General features: G+C 41.9%; 2 protein-coding genes across 4 annotated transcripts in view; one reads left to right on the top strand and one right to left on the bottom strand.

Moving 5' to 3' along the window:
- Srsf4 (serine/arginine-rich splicing factor 4) overlaps nt 1–18,055 on the bottom strand; it is a 30,981-nt gene extending 12,926 nt beyond the window's left edge. The window contains exons 1-4 of one of the 3 annotated variants that reach the window (XM_013519479.1): nt 17,711–17,799; nt 5,840–5,955; nt 4,567–4,751; nt 3,739–3,913 (exon numbers count right to left, since the gene is read on the bottom strand). Coding sequence is in view for 1 of the 3 variants with exons in the window: in XM_005394977.2 (XP_005395034.1) it covers nt 17,711–17,817 (107 nt within the window). In the remaining 2 variants the exon portion in view is untranslated. Of the gene's footprint in view, nt 1–3,738; nt 3,914–4,566; nt 4,752–5,839; nt 5,956–17,710 lie in introns of all 3 variants that reach the window. The other 2 variants (XM_013519480.1, XM_005394977.2) reach the window with 2 other exon arrangements.
- Nucleotides 6,792–7,171, top strand: LOC102022876 (putative 60S ribosomal protein L37a). Its single transcript, XM_005394976.2, has one exon. The coding sequence runs from the start codon at nt 6,829–6,831 to the stop codon at nt 7,105–7,107; it is 279 nt and encodes a 92-aa protein (XP_005395033.1). The 5' UTR covers nt 6,792–6,828; the 3' UTR covers nt 7,108–7,171.
- Nucleotides 18,056–20,436: the final 2,381 nt, after the last annotated feature.

The raw sequence follows: 20,436 nt of genomic DNA on the forward strand, positions 1-20,436 counted from the left end.
CTCAACTCCATTAAAAGATGAACACACACACCCAGATATCTAATAGGAAGTGTTTTGCAGAAACACAATTCAGAAGCCACTAGGTCTAATTTATGGGGGGTGAAGACTTTAAAATGTGGTTCATGCTTGCATAGGCTAGAATTGCTGAGCAGCTTAATAAGAATGACTTTTAACATGCTGTTATACTTGACAAGGCAAGTAAAGCCTCTCCAAATCACTGACTTACTATGTTCAAAAGTGCTTTGTAGTCACTAAAAATTTATCATAGGTAATATACTGTAGCTGCTTCTTTCTTTCCTATGCAGAACAGGTGATCAGGAAAACTGTACTATTACTTTCATGGATGAAAGTTCTAATGAAGCAAATAAAAAACCAAATCTACCTTACTTTGGTTTCTCTAAAGATATTTTATCATCTAATGGATCTAAGCAGATCATTTTTAAAAAAGCCCTCCTTAATGTAGCTGTCTAGATCAGTCTTGGGTCTGCCTCGCCCACAGGGTCACTGCTGTTGGTACCATGTTACAGCCTGGCAGCAAGTAGGGAGGGATGAGTGAGAACACAGGACACGGGCAAGGTGAGATGCTCTTCCCTCCCCTAGGAGGTAGCCACTAGCTTGGTACCACTCAGAGACCAGATTTCATCTAGTGTGAAGTCAGAACCGCACTGACTCCTGAGGATTAAACAAAAGCATCACAGGAAAATCCACACTGTTTTCTTCCCAAATTGTTAAGGTTTTAGCCTCCCACGGGCTAGGAAATTCAAGACCCAAAGCTCTGTAGGGTAAATCAGGTGAAACGTCAGCTGTTTCAGATACCAAATGATGCTTCTGTCAGATCCATGTGGGAATGTGTTCTTCTAGATTCAGAAACCATGGCACCTCAAGGGTCACATGCAGAACTCACTCTGACCTTTCAGGACAAGCAAGCACAATCTGTCCAGTGGAGGCAATTATTTAAAAATAAAAATTAATTGACCCATCTCTCTACAAGCTGAGGGAGAAGTTATACTTTGCCAATAAAACTCTTCTATGAGTTGTAGGGAGTTTATAATGTTATAGGAAAAATGACCCTTACAGTCCTTCCCCAATATATGTATCTTAAAGATTCCAAAAAGTCGATCACTTAGTAACCATACTGCAGTGGTGGCAAGAGAGCCAAGACACTTATTAAAATAGGTGACCTAAGATCCAGTTTATGTCACAAAAAGAATTTTTTGGCTCTTTTATGAAAAGCCACAAAATCTATTTGGAGCATTTTAATGTCAAAGTCCAGTCTAAGGATCAAATGAGGCATCTGTCACTTTTCTCTGCCACTGGCATTCTGGATGGGTCTGAAGATTAAAACAAAAATGTTCCCATTCAGCAAATCATATCTGATAGGAACTCCTTTTCTGAGAGTAAAATACTGCGTGGTGTGTGGCTGCTTTTATCAAACTGCTGTTTATTTAGAACTGCTTTCCTTGAATACGTACAGTGAATGGGTCCCCCAAGTAAGGCAGGAGACTTATAGAAAATAACAACGAAATGTTATCTTCAGCTGGGCATGGTGGCAAACACCTGTATTTCAAGAACTCTGGAGTGTGAGGGAGGAGGATTGCCATGAGTTCAAGGCCACCCTGGACTACAGAGAGAGACAGTCTCCCCTGCACCCCCCCAAAAATCTGGTTTTATTAAGTAATCTCTTATACTAGACAGTTACTTTATTTAATATTCATGGCACTCAAGAGCCAGGTACAATTATTCCTATTTCACAGATAAAGAAACTAAGGCACAAAATAACTTCACTTAAAAAACTAGTAGAGTTGGCACTGAAAGCCTGTGGTCTGACACCATAGCCCAAACCCATAACCATTAAGATTGAGGCAGCAAGCGCTGGCCTGGGCTTTAGTTCTGGTTCTGTTAGAAGCTGACACTGAACAGCATACTTAAAACATGAAGTGAAGTGAGAGAACTATACTACCTATCTCTAAAGTTTGTCCAAACACCACAAGTATGAGAGAGAAATGTTAAATTTTTACTTCTTTGACTTAAGGAAGGATAATTTAAACTCTACAATTTGTCAGGTTAGTAGACAGTAGCTCCAGAGCTTCACAAAAGCAACAGATGGACAGGGGTCACTTCAATTTTTATTACCTAAAATATTTTTCAAACTCTGGGTTTGTTAGCTTTATTTAAATACTTTATTTAACTTTCCTTGAGTTCAATTTTATTGTCTTTAAAAGGTAAAACTCTTTCTCATAACTAATACCAGGGAGTCTCAAATTAGTCTAAATATATTCTTGTTGTACTTTGCAGCAAATAATATGAAATTAACCCTTTCTCTCAGAAAGTACTCTTTTTATGAATCTTTTGCCAAAGCAGGGAGGTGTGGATGCATACAACCTATTATACGAATGCGCGTGTATCTATATTACACATTGAACACCTCTTTGGTGAGACCTGTGAATAAACCTCACAAAACAGCGCAACAGATAACTGTCTCTAATGCTCACAGCAGACACACTTCCTCTTCTGCTCTATTAAGAACAAAGAATTTCTTTCAATTATTCTAGTGTGACCATGAAGAGGATCCAAGATCAAGGAGAATGAATCTAAACACAATTTGAGTCTTTATACAGCAGAGACCAATAAAGACACAAATGGCCCTCCAACACACTTTAACTTAGAATGCTATGCCTTTTAATCTTCCTCCCCATACTACATGAAACAATAAAAAAATGAGGCCCTATTATTAAGTGCACAAAATTTTTCAATTAAAAAATTCAAGTTGGATGTATGGCTCATGCCTGTAATCCCAGCACTCGGGAGGCTGAAGGAGGAGGATCGCAATGAGTGCAGGGCCAGCCTGGGTTACACAGTTCAAGCTCAGCCCCTGGCATCCTGTCTCAAAATCAAACAAACAAAAACAAACTCAAAAAACAAAAAAATAATTCTTCTACATTTTTCTGCTAGTGCCTCTCACAAACTTTTCCTTTGGTCATGTTCTATTCTGACAAACTGAGTCAAAAGAATGAGGAGCAGGAAGAGGCATTTGCTGTCACTTTTCACCTAAAGCGAACACCACCACTCTCACCAAAAAAAACCCCACTACCCCACAAAGCAAGCTGCATTGAGTACATGGGCCTGTTCTAAACTTTTGTCCATTCTTATCTCTGTGTAATGCTATAGTCTTCATGCTAGTTAATATACTGCTCAAGCACCAGTCAGAACTCTGCAAAGGTCCAACTAAAATGACAGGTATCCAAACTAAGATACTCCCAAGCTTCAATTTTAGAAATGTTACCAGACTCCTTTACCCAAGAATCATTACCCAAGCTTGTGTTGTTGCACAACAGGCTTTCCCTGATCCTAATACCTGATACTAATGGTACCAAACACTGCTAGGCCTGCCCTTTTCTCTGTGTTCTACTGAAGAGCATACAGTTTATCACACCCTCAGGGCATCTCTGTCTTCCAACTATCTTCAATGAACAAACAAAGTAGAGAATATGTCCACCTGAGATATGACGACCAGGGCTTGCTCAGAAGATGGGCCAACCAATGACTTGCCTGAGCAGGGTGTCACTAAGGGGGTGCTAGATACGGGAACCTGCTGGGGAGTGGAGATGAGGAGCAGGGAAAGCAAGCCTCCATGCGTGTGACCATGGTCACCCACCAACACTGCTTACCGAGGGGCATGCCTTGGATGTTCTCTCTATAAGAAAAATGTGCCCCTTTCCATGGTGGATCTCCGCTCACCTTTGTCCTAAAACTGTGCCACATGCTTTTCTTTGTATGTGGACATGACAGTCCTCAGCCAACCATCAGCAGGATGTGAGTTTTGTTTTCCCAATGTGGTGAGCCATTCCCACATTCACTCATTTTCCTGGTAAGAACCGAACCTCTCCATGGCTGGTCAGGATTAGGGATGTTGCTGTAGCCAAGGAAAAATTTTCATCTGTTGAAGTTAACCCACCGGGTGGCTTGAACCCTCAATCTAGAGCCAGTAGCACTGTATTTTGAGGGCAAAGCCCTTAAGTCTACCCTGAAAGAAATGGCATTCAGTAAACAGGAATCAAATAGCTTTCTCTGAAAGCATTCAATGATGATCCTATGCTTCAGCCAACTTGGTCTGAGGTGAAAAAGTTAGGACACACTGACAGGACAGTAATAAAAACAGTAATTGTTGCTGTCTGCATAAAGTGCTTGGAAACCTGCAGAATAAAAATAGTTCTGCAACCAACGCTAGAGCTCAGGAGAGGCTAACTCAAAAGAAAAGCTTGTGTATGAGATAGTGTAACTGCCCAGGTTACAAAGGTCTGCAACATTCCAGAGAACCAGCAGTTCACAGAATTAACTAGTGCCACATTTACATCTCAGGATCAATTACGGTTGCAATGGGACTTGCCTGGTAATAGAGGGTGTTTATAAACCACAACTGGAAGCTGCTACCATATACGTAGTTTCCTGAGATCCTTTGCTATCCTGAGACAGGAAAGAGGCTGCTCTGGGTTTTCTGGCCTCCCTTTCTTTAATCTCAGGAGAGGGAGTGCCTTCCAGGCCACCCGGACAAGGTGGATGACTTACCCGTGCTCACTGAGTGGCAGAGCTGGGGTGCGACTTCAAGGCTCACCATTACCCAGTCTGGGGCTCTTTTCACGTCGGCAAACTGGCAGTTCCTGCACACCAAGAGCTCTCTGATTAGAGCTGGTGTGGATTCCTGGTCTGCAAACGGTTGGCCACAGCTCAGTCTGCACTTGATCTTTCCCCACCTTCAAAGAAGAAAACCTACCTCATGATTTCTCTCTTCCAGATCCCCTGATATCTAATTCATCCCCAACAACCTTGTAGTCACTTGACTGCTCTTCTGGTTACCCATTGGGCTTACTGCCAGGTTCTGTATTTTCTCATTTTGCTGGGCCTTCAGGATTGTCTCTACCTGTTCCATCAATTTATATATTTTATGCAATGGTCATTTTTACTTAGTCAATCTGTCTCTTTACACTGTAGCAGGGAGAGCCAGCTCCAAAAGCTTTCTTCTGTATAAAGTCTTCAATGATGACTAAATACCTGCATTCTCTGAACTGAACAACCTGACTTCACAAGTTGAATCATTTCAATATTCTTCCTTAAGCTTGAGAATTCTCTCTTTTATGAAGCCTTAGAAACTTGTCTTAGCACTTTCTTTAGTATTTTTATTCAATTTTAATATATACGGCAATGTGTTTACGGTTTTTCAAAACTTGTTCTTTTTCTCTTTGTGCTTATCTTCTCATCTGATCATGAGCTCTTTAATAATTATGAAGGCCAGTAACTGTTGAGAATGTAACACAGTGCCTGGCACATAGTAAGTCAACCATATTTTATTTATTCCTTATTACAAACTTGAAGAATGTACTATTATTCCCATGTTATAACAAGAAAACTGAGGCTTGGAGAAGTTAAGAAACTTGCTCACTGCCAAGGAGCTTAGCAGTGTAGAGCTGCATTTTAACTCAGGTCTCTACGATTCTAATATCCCAAGTCTAAACCACAAAATCCCAATACCTTTTAAAAGCCAAAGGCTTCTCCTTTCTTATACTTTTGAGTATAACCTTTTTCATTTGACAAATGCTGCTGTCTGAATGATAATCTAACCTCAGATAGGTCAGGTGGTAGTATAGTTTTTAAATTTTGTTTTGAGACAGGGTCTCACTATGTTGTCTAGGTTGGTCTCAAATTCATGAGCTCAAGTGATCCTCCCTCTTTCACCTCCCAAGTAGCTGGCCCACGCCCAACTCTCTGTAGTTAAGTTTTTTTTAGACAGCAGGGTGAAGTCTCCAGAGAAAAAAGAAACTGATCTTGGGGCAGGGTGAAGCACCTCTAAGCTGGGGGTATGTGACAACCAGGTTACTTTCACTCGTCTTTTGGTTCCCATTAGCCAGTGTCAGCCATCTGGTCCTTCCGAAAACATGTGTGGGTTCAGAACATAACAGACTAGAAGAATAGAGGAAAAATAAGATTATTCTGTGCAATCCCCATTCTGGAGGCCCCACATCAACCCCTGGAGTCTGTCTTTGGTTCTAAGGCTTGGCAAAAATTAGACCAGCACAGATAAGATAGAGTTATACCTAGCTGTGGTAGATGTGAATAGACATTGACAATATGAAGTAATCAAAGATGCATTTAATTAGTTTTAAAGGAATGGTGACCAGGATCAAAATGTTTGTAAGCATGTATTATGGGAGAAAATCCAGCCAGAAATTGAAGAACACTGCAAGGCTTACGGGCCTCCAACTATGAGGGTTGAAACAGCAGCCAAGTGATTTTTAAAAGTGATTCCAAACTACTATTAACACAGTCACACTCTAGCCCAGTAGAACTCTTTTTCTTCAAATTTCTTTATACTAACTATTCTTTTTTTTATTCTTTCTTTTCTTTTCTTTTAGTCTTTTTGAGACAGGGTTTCATTATACAATTCCGGCTGCCTTTGAACTCACCATGTAGTCCAAACTGGCCTCGAACTCACAGTGATCCTCCTGCCTCAGCCTCCCGAGTCCTGGAATTACAGGCGTGCACCACCATGCCTGGCACTATTCTTATTTTTAAATGCATTTCTGTATCATGTTATGCTATGTGCTTTACATACACTATACCATTTAATTTTCACAACTCAGGTTTACTGTTTTCTTATAGATGAAGAAACTAAGGCTTAAAGCAGTTCAGTAACTTGCCAAGGTTACTCAAACATCTGGGGTTCTTTACACCCAGATCCTAACCTAAAACCTACACTTTGCTGCCCCATACATCAACAGAAAAAAGGGGTCTATAAGACCAATTTGAGAGGGTTTGGGCCTAGGTCACGTCAATATGGCCAAACGCACCAAGAAGGTCGGCATCGTCGGTAAATACGGGACCCGCTATGGTGCCTCACTCCGGAAAATGGTGAAGAAAATTGAAATCAGCCAGCACACCAAGTACACCTGCTCCTTCTGTGGCAAGACCAAGATGAAGAGACGGGCGGTAGGAATCTGGCACTGCGGTTCCTGCATGAAAACAGTGGCTGGTGGTGCCTGGACCTACAATACCACTTCTGCAGTCACAGTGAAGTCAGCCATCAGAAGACTGAAGGAATTGGAAGACCAGTAGAAGCGCTAGTGTTGGAGACATCCCTAGCCTATAATAAATAGGTTAATTTGTGTAAAAAAAAAAAGACCAATTTGAGAAAACTAAGCTCTGGGAAGACAAAAAAAAATCAGTTTCATCAAGTTAAGCATGGGGGTGTGGAAGACAAATTCCCACATGCCTAAGTGCAACTTACAAGAAATTTTAGTAGCAAATAAATGTCATTTCTGTACCTGAGGTATGCAAATACTAGTAAGTTGTATACATTCATTCTCTAGTAAACTATCAATGGAATCAAACTTATAAATTAACTATCCCAGGGGCCTGGGATGTAGCTTAGTGGCATAGTGCCTTCCTGGCAAGTGTGAGGCCCTGGGTTCAATTCCCAGTACCAAAAAAAAAAAAAAAAAAAAAGTGAAAGAATAAATTAACTACCCCTGGGTGTAGTGGCACACCCTGTAATCTCAGCATCTGGGAGGCTGAGGCAGGAGGATCATTGGGGTTGGAGGCCAGATTGGGCTACATACTGAGTTCAAGGCTAGCCTAAATTACACAGTGGAGACCCTGTCTCAAAAAGAAAAAAAAAGCCGGGCATGGTGGCACACACTTGTAATCCCAGCACTCAAGAGGCTGGGGCAGGAGGGTAGTTCTAAGTTTGAGAACAGCCTGGGCTACAAAGTGAATTCAAGGCCAGCCTGAACTGCACAGCGAGACCCTGTGCAGACCAAAAAAAGAAAAAAAAAAAAAAAAAAGGAAAAAAATTTTTTTGGGGGGGATCTTTTTTGAGGCAAGGTCTTGCTATGCAGATCAGGTTGACCTTAAACTCTCGAGGATCCTCCTGCCTCAACCTCCTGAGTGCTGATTACAGGCATGCACCACCACATGGAGCGCCCCCCAAAAGGAAAAAATTCTTTTATTTTGAGGGGTGGTCTTTTTAAGACAAGGTCTCATTATGCAATTCAGGCTGGCCTTGAGCTCCCTTTGTATCCCAGGCTGGCCTCAAACTTGCAACAACCTTCCTGCCTCAGCCTCCTGAGTGCTGGGATTACAGGCGTGCACCACCATACTTGGCTACAAAAATTCTTAACAGGGGCCTGGGGATTTAGCTCAGCGGCAAAGCGCCTGCCTGGCAAGTGCAAGGTCGTGAGTTCGGTTCCCGGTACCGGAGAAAAAACCAAAAACCAAAAAAAAAAAAAAAAAAAAATTCTTAACAATAAAGTAACTATCAAAATTTTAATACCTTTATAAGGAAATAGAGAAAATTATCATTAAGAACCTGTATCCCAATTACATAGAAAATTATTATTATTATTACTATTTTTTGTTTTTTTCCAGTATCGGGAATTGAGCTCATGACCTTACGCTTGCCAGGCAGGCGCTGTGCTGCTGAGCTAAATTCCCAGGCCTACACAGAAAATTAAACTCATGACCCTACGTTCTCATAAAGCAAGCAAACTATTTGTTGAAAAAACTCCTAGTGATAAACAAATAACAAAACTCCAACCTATGTTATTAAGCCCACATTGAAGATCTCAGTTAATCTCTAACACAGAATATTCACATAGTGGGGTGAGAAAAATACTATTATCCTAAAAATCCAGACCTTAATCATTCCTTCAGAATAGGAGGTAGAGTCTATGGCCACACGACCTTGAACATTCCCATCCTCGTCAGAATAGGAGGTAGAGGGAAGTCTACATCAAATTTGAATTTAGTGTTACTCTGTAACAGTTCTAAGGGTCTATGTGCTTTATCCAAATCCATTTCAGAAATAAACTAAGTGGTCACAAGTGATAAAGCACCTGCCTGGTATGTGTGATGCTATGGTTCAAGTCCCCAACACTACAAGAAAGAAAAAATCAAAAAGAGATTAAGTTTGCCAAGCTACTTCATTTTTACTAGGTTGTCACCGTATTTTGGTCCTATGAAATGGAACCAGTGCTGGAGAATACGGCTTGGTGAGAAAGTGCTTGTCTAGCATGTGCAAAAGCCTTGGGTTCAATCCCCAGCACTGCAAAAAAGGACCTACCAAGAAAGCAACATGCTTGCAAATAGTTTGTGGACCAAACTATTATGACCATAACCCACTTGTCTTAAATAAATTTATTACTTTTGATATTTTAAAGTCAACATGGATGCTTCCCTTAAAAGGGGGCAAACACACTCACATCTATCTGCTTCAACATTCTGACATTTATCAACATATGCAGGGTAAATGAAATTAAACAGTCTCACAAAAAGGGGATCAAATATTCCCTGACACTATGCTAAAGTTCATGAAGACTTACAAATTTAAAACAAGATTAAAGTACTCAAGAAATAGTCACGTACTGTACAGGTATGGTGGCGCACACCTGTAATCCCAGCACTCAGGAGACTGAGGCAAGAGGATCACAAGTTCAAGATAGTTCACGGCCAGCCTGAACTACACAGTGAGATTCTGTCTCAAAAAAAAAAAAAAGAGAGAAGAAAGTAAGTTAGAACATCTACTTAGCATACAAGTTTTGGAATATAAAATAGAATTATTCTTTCTTTTATTCCTACTTATCATAATAAAGGTTTATACTCAACAGACAGCACTACCCAATTGCACACCAAAGCCACAAAGCCAGTTCACACCTCTTAAGACAACACTAGGAGTAGGTTACCAGGTGTTGAAGCCTCATAAAGGTTATGCCTCAGGGACCATCCCAGCTGTTCAAGATTCAAGATTCCTTTTAACTGACTCTGAGCTATAGTCTGTTTCTTCTTTTTCTATTTAGTATTGGTTTATGCTACACATTCCCATGGTATTTTTTAGGGAAACCCTTCCCCTGAAACTGGCCATTTTACTGTTTCAGTAAATTTTTGAAATTCTTTTAACATTAATGGATAAACAAATTTATTTCACCTGCAGAACATCTTAAGTCCTGACCTCTGGCTAGGGCCTCCTGCTTGCCCCTTTCAATCCTGAAGGCTGATTTCAAAGCTCCCTCCTTCATCTGCCCCCTCTCCAGGTCTTGGAGAGCTCTGTTCCTGAAAGCCCCCCTTCCAGGGATACAGGCCTAAAGACATGGCTGGGGTGTGAGGGAGGGATAAAAACAAAGATAGAATGCCACTTAATGCAGGGTCAATTTCTCATTATTTAAGAAAAAGTTCCTGATTAAAACACAAAACCACTTTCACCCCTTTAAGTAGCAAAGTTTCTTTCTTATTTCTTGAGACAGGGTCTTACTACCTCACCATGTTGCTCACACTGGCCTCCAAACCTAGGGCTCAAGTCATCCTCCTGAGTAGTCAGGACTACAAGAGTGTACCAATCTCAGCTCAGAGCAGCAAAGATGTGAAACAAAACAACTGAGGCTCAAAGCCTGTGAGGCTATCATGTGTACATGCTTAGATGCTGCCGGCACAAACACAACTCATGCAGCTTTGCTGGAAGGTTATCTGATTATACATACAGGCAGCATCGAGTATGTTCACTTCTGCTGTGACCCATGAATGTATCTTAAGGTATAATAAAAATGCAACCCATGATTCATACACACGATACCCATTATAGAAGTATTTACAACAGAAGAAAAAGCACCTCAGGAGAAACGATTAAATAAATGATGTTAGCCAACAGGAAGATTTTAATGTAATAGAAAAATTACATGATAAGCTAGAAAAAAATGGGATAAAAATTTACACATAAGGCCTCACTTATGTTGGCAGAATTCTTTATGCGTTTTACATTGTCTAAATCATCTACAATGTACTTACATTTTTCTCTAATCAAAAAGTTAAAAAAAAAGTTCCTCAGGCGAGCGTGGTGGTGTACACCTGTAATGTCAGGCTATACAGTGAGTTCTTTTTTTTTTTTTTTTTTTTTTTTTTTTTTTTGGTTTTTCTCCGGTACCGGGAACCGAACTCACGACCTTGCGCTTGCCAGGCAGGCGCTTTTGCCGCTGAGCTAAATCCCCAGCCCATATACAGTGAGTTCAAGGCTAGCCAGAACTACACTGCAAGACCCTGTCTCAAAAAAACAAAACAAAAAACCCAAAACACAAACAAACAAACAAACAAACAAAAACACCCCCCCCCCCGCTATGTAGTCTCAAAGGCTGCTGAGATGACTTCCTCACAATTGTAATTGAAAAAAACACATTAGGGGCTGGGGATTTGGCTCAGCGGCAAAAGCGCCTGCCTGGCAAGAACAAGGTCGTGAGTTCAGTTCCTGGTACAGGAGAAAAACCAAAAAAAAAAAAAAAGAAAAAACACATTATTTAAAAAACTGTAACAGTAGTTGACAATTCAGAAAAACAGAGTTCTTAAACGTGGCAGGTAAAAATATAAATAAATACTATATGTCTAAAGGGTAACAGAAACCAGAAGCTAGCAAAAGACATATTGCAAAAGTCCACATCTATGCTGGGCACGGTGGTGCATGCCTGAAATCCCAGATACTCAGGAGGCTAAGGCAAGTTAGAGGCCAGCCTGGGTAATTTAGTGAGACCTTATCTCACTAAACTATTTTACCCAGACCTTATCTCATTAAACTAATAAAAAGGTGTATGTATGCGTGTCTTAGTCTTAGAAGGCTTGCCTAACATCCACACAGCCTGGGTTTGATGACTCCCTCATTGTAAACAAACAAATAAACAAACAGAACAACCCAGTATGGTGGCAGATTCCTACAATCCCAGTACTCTAGAGGTTGAAGGAGAACCACAAGTTGGAGGCCACCTCGGTCTACATAGTGAGACCCTGTCTCAAAGTAGCAAAAACATATCGCATGATTCATGCTATGTTCGTTTCTTTTTTTTTTTCCTCTTTTTTTTAATGTTCGTTTCTTTTAAAATGTAAAGAGGAATAAGAAAGGTGTGTATGCATGATGTATATATGAAAAAAAGGTAAAATTATGTATACAAAATGTAGAGTAATTTTGAATGACTTTTTGCCCTTCTTTTATTAAAAAAAGTTATGCTGCTAAGATTATAGGTGTTAATCACTGTGCTCAGTGTAAATATGAAAAATTTTTATGAGAAATGTGTGCTATTTTGAAATGTTAAAATATAAATTAAGAATGAGTTCTTAATTTTTACCTATGTTAAAAGTTTTTCGAACATGCTTTTAAACAGAATGTTTTAATCTCTTCCTAGATAATCATAAAATATATAACCAAATGCTTTATTTTTAACATAGACTCAAATACTTGGTATGTGTAGGCTCAAATGGGACAGTATTTGGGGGCAGTAAAATGGCCTATGAACAAAAAGGTGATAGGTCTCCAAAGAGAAAGTGTTTTCTTTGTAGTATTATCATAAAACTGATAAAACATTTATCTGCCGCTTGGTGGCTTAACAAAAAACCCAGGCCCTTACAACTAAACTACATTCTCAGTCCTTTTTATTATGAGACAAACTCTTGCATTAAATTGTTAAGCTGATGAGGCTAAGCTTGAACTTCTGATTCTCTTGCCTCAGACTTTCAGGATGCTGGGATTATAAGTATGCACCACCATACCCTGCTTTCCCAGTCCCCTTTTAAAGGAGATGATGAAGAAGAAAAGAAGAAACTTGGAGCAAGGACTAAAAAGAGCAAATCCTTGTGTAGGTTCTGGGGCTGGCTAAGATTCCTCTCAGCATTTAAGGCCCAAGAATGCCTGAATACTAATAGGACAAACAAAACAATCACTTGACTCACTGAAAAAGCCTTAAACCACATATTAAAAAAAAAGTAGTCAAGGTGGATTCTATTCAAAGAAATTTTAAACAAAGATGAAAACAAATATATTCTGGCAATACTCAGACATCAAAAAACTCAAACACACCAGGCATGGTGGCACACGTCTGTAATCCCAGCACTCAGGAGCCTGAGGCAGGAGGATTGCTGGGAGTTAAGAGGCCAGCCTAGGTTACACAGTCAGTTTCTGGGCAGCCTGAACTACAGAGCAAGACCCTTGTCTCCAAAAACAAACAAACACACACCATTAAGCAGATCAGAACATCAACTGAAAACTCTGGCTACCCAGATTTCCTTGTAATGTGAAACACAGGTTCTAAAATTTATAACCAAGTTTCCTTTGAGTTTTAATTCACGACTTTAATCAACTAAAAAAACAAAAACTTCCTTGGGCATGGTGGCATACATATGCAATCCCAGCACTTGGGAGTAGAGGCAGGAAGATCACCACAGGTCTGAGGTCAGTCTGGGCTGCATAGTGAACTCAAGGCCTGCTCAACCTACATAGCGTGACCCTGCCTCAAAAACAAAACAAAAGAAACCAAAACAACAAATCCCCCCTATATGTCAACAATCTGGGGGTTTATTCATCCTAATTACTGGATAGGTAGAGTAAAGTCAGGATATGTTTTATTTATTAACCAAAATAAGGAAAATTAAGATATACAGAGCTATGACTGAAACCACAAGATATGTGGCAAGACTAAGTAAAAAGTCCACATTTTACAAGAAGTGATTAATAAAAAAGAAAATCCACATGTACTCAAAGACAGCAAGGCTACATTAAGAGCGACACACTCCTAGGATCCCTGCTGGCCCTTGCTTCCCCATCCTTCTCCACTGCATTTCTTGCTGAAGTGTTGCAGGTGGAGCAGGGCATACGCCTGTAATCCTAGCACTCAGGAGGCTGCGGGGGAGGACTGCCAGTAAATTAGGCCAGCTTCGGCTACACAGTGAGTTCAAGGCCATATCTACAGCCTGAACTACATAGTGAGACCCTGTCTTAAAAAACCAAAAGTACAGCAGTGGGAATGCAGAAGCTCTAGTGAGATCCAGAACGGTTTATATGGTCCTGGGGGATCTACACCGCTTTTGTGATCCCCAAATGAACCATTTGTATGGAAGTTCTCTAAAACAGAGCCAGGCTAAGCTAGGCATGGTGGCATAATCCTGTAATCCAGCACTCAGAAGTTGAGGGAGGAGGACTGCTGTAAGTTTATGGTCAGCCTGGGCTATATACATAGTGAGTTCAGGACTAGCCTGAACTACAAAGCAAGACTCTGTCTCAAAAAACAAAACAAAAATAAAAAAAAGAAGGAGGCAGGTTAGATTAAGGTTGCCTAGTACAATGAAATGTTGAACAAGGAATGACTGCTTGGATGCCTCTTTTTCAAACCCCACAGAATCTTTTCCTGCACACTAAATCTCCTTTCCTTTAGAGACAGTATCTACATTCTAACCGGTCAACTTTCTATTACACAAGTATTTTACATCTTCATTAATTCTAAAGTTTACCCATAATCTTTCAAATAAACACCTACTTATACATCTCACATTTACAATTTTGAGCTCTTTAGCAGTTTTCTTTTCTTTCTTGCTTTTTTTTTTTTTTTTTTTTTTTTTTTGATACAGGGTCTCGCTATGCAGTTCAGGCTGGCCTTAAACTCACTTTGTAGCCCAGGATGCTCTAGAACTTGCAGTGATCCATCCTCCTGCCTCAGCCTCCGGAGTGCTGGGATTACAGGTGTTCGCCATCACACCTGGCTATTCAGCAATTTTCAAAGTCCTACCCAAACACAATCTGCTTTTACATTTCAATTGCTAATATTTACAATCCAGATATGGTCAAAGACGTTTCTCTGTAGAGAGATCCACTACCCTTCGTAGGTCTGCGACTGTAAACTTACCCATCTATCTAAACTGTGCCATCTTTTCCTTTAGTATCTATTTTTTTCTTTTAGATGCTCCTGCATTTTTGGCCATCTAGTTCAGACAATTCTTGCTTGAGAGAGAGATCTCTTTACCACTGGTCCTCTTTCCAGAAGTCACTTTCTCCTGCAGTGACTCCTAAATAATGCTAGGAGGTCATATTGTGCACTCCTGGTGTCTACAACACCTGTCTCTGAACTCCTGAAATGAATTCCCATTCCTCGTTTCAGCCCTGACGTACAGTGACGAATTTTATGCATGTCACGGCTTAGCAGTGTTAACTTTAAGAATGAAGAGTTCCTTTAAAAACCTCAGGTAGGGGCTGGGGATTTAGCTCAGCCGCACAGCGCCTGCCTGGCAAGTGCAAGGTTGTGAGTTCGATTCCAGATACTGGAAAAAAACCAAAACCAAAACCAAAACCAAAAAAAAAAAAAAAAAAAAAGCCTCAGGTACTCAGGGTCCTGAAAGCATTTCTCCCTCTCTGTCTTCCATTTTCTGGACTGCTCAATCTTTACCTCTACAGCCTTTGAATTCCTATCCTGATTTTGATTTTTTTTCAGTGTAAAATCTTAATAACTGTTTGTTATTGTTAAATTTCTTTCTTTCCGTTTTGTACACTAAGGATTGAACACAGAGCCTTTTCTCTGAGCTATACAATCCTTTTTAATTGTTTTCAGACAGGTTCTCCTACGTTGCTCAGGCTGGGCTTGAACTCTCACTTTCCTACCTCAGTCTCCCAGAGTGCTGGACTACAGGTGTGCACCACCACAACTCCCTGCTTAATGTTAAATTTCTATGTCCTCCGGAAGCTCAATCCAAGCCAGACTATTCTTTCTCGTAATTGCTCCTTAATGGATCATCTCTTCATTTCTAATTATATTATACTTTATTTCCCTTGTCTTTCATTTTAAGTCCTAGTCAACCCATTTTTCAAAGCCCAAACAAATCGTTTCAAGCAAGCCATTCCAAGTTTTACTTGTTTTGAATTCAAAGTGAAAGCAAGAATTCTTTAAATAAAAATGGACATGGAAAACTTCAGGAGCAGACTGCTCTTCTGCCCTCTCACTCAAATCATTCAACGCACTATGGGGCATCCTGTTGGGTTATCAATACATTTGGTTGATTAACCAGTTTCCCCATCAGCATTTTTAGCTATCACCTTAGTCTTCAGCATATGGACCTCATCAAACATATTTTGTTATCAAACATTAACAAGCTGTCTCCTAATGATTATGATCAAGTACTTTTCATTATAGCGACCATTTACTGTTACAAGTCAAACACTTTACATTTATTACATCTGATCTTCCTTTTCTATGTGAATGACTAAGTTCAGAGAAATTAAGTAACTTGTCCACAGGTACTTAAGTGCTGGAGCCAAGATCTGACTCAGGTTGATCCAGCTTCAAAGTCTATGTTGGTGTTTTCTTACAAAAATTACCATGAACACTTAACTGGTCTCTGGAAAAAAACTAAGAATTTTAACTCAAATATCTGACATCTCCCCTTTATATTTCTTAAAAACTGGAGGTTCTAGTGTAAAAACGAGTAATTTTCTAAGCCTCTTACGTAAAATCAGCATTCATAACACTTTACTGAAGTCACTGTCCTCAGCAAGGTAATTCCTGCCAACAATGAAATGTTAGCTATCAGTTTTCTTGTATGTGCAACTTAAATGCTTAGGTACCTTCTTTTAACTTCTCAAGAATCAGTTACCACTGGGGAGAAAACTATAGTACTATCAGACTTGTATTTTTTTTTAAAGTCAAAGATTCCAAGCTGGGCGTGGTGGTGCATGTCTATAATTCCAACATTGGGGAGGCTGAGACAGGAGGATCGCTATGATTTTCAGGCCAGCATGCACTACATATAGAGACTCTGTCTCAAAAAACAAAAAAAGAGGGCCGGGGATATAGCTCAGGGGCGAAGCACCTGCCTGGCAATGAGGTCCGGAGATCAATTCCCGGTACCAAAAAAAAAAAAAAAAAGCAGAGAAAAGAAAAAATAAAGTCAAAGGTTCCTCTAAATACCCAAAGTTTGGTGCTCCAAAATGTTTCCCTCAGTTGTTCGAATTTTTTATATCTATGCTAAGTCCTAACTAGTTTCCGGTTTTCCCTGCTGAGTATCTTTTCCAGGCTTGACTACTCATTTGTCTTCCTTGAAATCTGTAGCCCCTGCTTGCCCTGTTTTGCCAAAAGCAGATTAGGAATACAGATACAGACCATACTGGGGAGGCAGAATGTCGGTAATTTCGAGGCCGGTGTCTCCACCGGCATCAACTCGTTGACGCAGGCACTAGCCGGGTGGTCACTGTTTTCTAACCAATTCCTCAACAGGACAGCAATTTTTTGGCAAGTTGGAGAACGGAAACCACAGCATGGAAACTCTGCACGGAATCTTCACGATAACGAGTAAAGACTTAACCCTCGCCGAGAGAACGGTGAGGGCTTTCAGCGTGGCAAGACGATACTTTCGAAACTGTCACTAGACTACTCAAAGTGGAGTCTCCCGCCCAAATAAGTTTGGCACATGGCAAATCTAAAGCAGGCCTCCCTCCAGAGCTCCTGTCCCCGGGAAACACGCGCTGGGACCGTCCGATCCTTTAGTCTAGGGAAGAGGTGAAGAGGGCAGAAATCCTGCTTGTTTATTTCCAACAGTCCTCGGAGCGGGAAAGGTCCCTTCCCAAAGCCTGGAAGGGAAAACCCAGGCCTCTCGGGCGCCCGCAGCCCAGCCCCAACCGGGCTTCCTTCTTCGGGTCCCACTCCGGTCCTCGCCACCGCTCCCATTATCCCGCTCCCACCCCCGCCCGCGCAGGCGCAGTGGGAGCCGGGCCTATCCGCGCCCCCGAGCGCCGCGACCATGGCGGAGCCCGAGAAGGCCGGCGACGGCTCCGCGCAGGGCAGGCGTTCCGCTCCCGTTCCCGCGGCCTCCCCGCCACCGCCAGCGCCCTGTACTCCCTCCCTATGGCCGGCCCCACTTCCGCCCTTCTCACCCGTTCTTCAGATCCACCTCCAAGATCTTCCCGTAGCCCTTAAAGAAGCGCTCCACGTCGCGCTCCCGGGCCTGGTAGCTCAGGCGACCGATGTACACGCGCGGCATCCCGGCAACGGCGGCGGCGGCTAGCCCCGGCCCGGGCCCCCCTTAGGCGGCGGCCGGCGAAGCGAGAACACGGCGGCAGCGACGGCAACGGGCGGGCGGGCGGCCGGACGCAGCCGAACCCCGGCGACGTACGCGAGCACGTAGCTCGCGAGCGCGCGCCTCCGCTTCCCCCGCCCTCCCCCCCAGGCGGAGGGTAACGGGAGAGAGCGCGCGTTCGCTTCCCGCCTGGCCAGGGCTGGGGGCGGGGCCTACCCGGGGCGCGTCGGGGCGGGGCGGGGCCTGGTGATCGACAGGCGGCGCTGACCGCCTGGTTCCCCGCACGTCCTCTCGCGAGTTCGCAGAGGCGCCTGCGCGACTTTCCACCACCCGCCAACTGCGCCCGCCCTCCCGGAAGTGTCTGTGTTTGTGTGCTCAGAGCTTGAGTTCCTGCTTTTGTCCTTTGAACCGGGAGTGGTTTCAACTTCAGAGCAGGCTATTGGAATTAACCCCGACTTGCAAGCGGTTGTGGATCTGTGACCTTGGGTTTCTAACGCTTGATGTCTCTGAGTTCCTTTAGTTTTCTCTGTCGAAGAGTGCTCGTACTTCCTGCTTTACATAGTTGTCTTGAGAATTATATGAGAAGAGGTCCGTAAAACACTTTAGTACTGTTCCTGCACATTCTAAGTGCTCAAGAAAATGATACCTTATTATTACTACCTTTTTTTTTTAACCGTTTCTGAACACTGGGCATGCTAGACAAGTGCACCATTGAACTACACTTGCAGCTCGCTATTTTATTATTACTATTTTTTGTCTATTTTTTGAGACAGGCACTTGCTATGCAGCTCAGGGTGGCCTTGAACTCACTTTGTAGTCCAGGCTGGCCTCGAACTCGCAGCGTTCCTCCTGCCTCAGCCTCCAGAGTGCTGGGATTACAGGCGTGCACTACCATGCCTGGCTGCTTCTTCTTATTTGCGGTACTGGAGATTGAACCCCGAGCCTTCACACTTAGCTACATCCCCAGCGCCTTTCTGATTTTTTTTTTTTTTTTATTTTAAGACAACGTATCACTAAGTTGTCCACCAACAGTATTTTAAAACCAGGACACTTTGCTTAAATAGAAGCAGTGTGAAAAATGACGAACTTTCAGTTAGTCTAGGTGTGACACTGAATTAATTGCTTGACCAACCTAACCTATTTTCTAACTTGTAAAATTAGGATTTATACACATCTCAGTGAACTACCAGGGTGACCACCGGGCAGTGTGTGTGGAAGTGTCACTGGCAAGCGTGGATCCTTGCTTTAATGATAATAGAAATTAAAATGAAAGCGACAGTACTGAGTTTACCGGCAAAATACTTGAAAGTTAAAGAAAGAACTTTGGCTTGAGTAGTAGCCGGAAGGGGCACACTCTGATGAACAGCATCCGACCTGCCAGTTCACAAAGGAGACCAGTTTGGTAGGTCATTGTCTCAGTCCTGGTTTCTTTGCTTCAGAGGGACCCTCGTGACTTGAGGGGCAGTTTGGTTCCCATAAGATGCACCGTCCTGACTTGGGAGTAATTTCAGTCATGTGAGGCTGTGATGGAATCCAAGGTGACTACAGTTTTAAGACAATATTCTGGGCATCACTGAATGTACTGTAAATCTCTCACCCTGACGTCTTTAGTCTTGAAGGGCAATGAGATCGGCTAGGTAAATTTATGGCTAATAAACCTTGTCTTTTTAGACCGACATTCCCTAACATGCCTATATGCAGAGCTGAGAAGGCTATGACCTAGAGCTTTACAAAGTGAAGGTTAGGTTTTGTTCTACTTTTAGTTATTTGTAAGTTAGCTGCGGGTCTAAGTGAAGGGTTATATTTTTTTTTTTTTTTTAGCAACAACTGCTTTTAAGTCCCTGACTCATCGTTCTTTTCATGAGTAATAGGTTAAGGACCCAGAAGTCTGTTCGTCTTCTGACCCTATGGTGGCCTCTGACGCTGTATGACTATGTCAGAAGGGCTTGTTCTAGACTGTGGCATTTCAATAAGTTTTGGTTCCCATCATCCTTAATTTGCCACCAAGAGGTTTTGTTTATGTATTTTTATTTTTTTTGTCTTCTTTTTTTGGAGACAGGGTCTCGCTATGCAGTTCAGGCTGACCTTGAGGTCACTTTGTAGCCTAGGCGGGTCTTGAACTCACAACAATCCTCCTACCTCAGCCTCCTAAGTGCTGGGATTACAGGTGTGCACCACCATACTCGGCAATTTTTTTTTTTTCAAACTATTTTGAAAGGATAATTGAAAATTAAGGGCTGGGGATTTAGCTCAGCGGCACAGCGCCTGTCTGGCAAGCACAAGGTCGTGAGTTCTATACCCCGTACTGGAAAAAAAACCAAAAAGAAAATTAAAATAATACAGAGTGAAAAGTTTTCCCTTTTCTGTCCCTCCACCAGTTTCCTTACTCAGAAGCAGCTTTTTAAATGCCCTTCAGAGGTTGCATATACAGCAAATAGAAGAGAACCACACCTACATTTTTTTTTGATCTTTAATCACACAGAGCAGCAGTCCCCTTTTACATCACTGACCAACTATGCCAGAGATAAAGGATTTCTAGTACAATGTGGTCATGAGAAGATAGTTTCTGGAGTAAGCAAGTGA

Source organism: Chinchilla lanigera, unplaced genomic scaffold (genome assembly GCF_000276665.1).
Source record: "Chinchilla lanigera isolate Chin_1 unplaced genomic scaffold, ChiLan1.0 scaffold00051, whole genome shotgun sequence".
In the NCBI taxonomy this organism is placed as follows: Eukaryota; Metazoa; Chordata; class Mammalia; order Rodentia; family Chinchillidae; genus Chinchilla; species Chinchilla lanigera.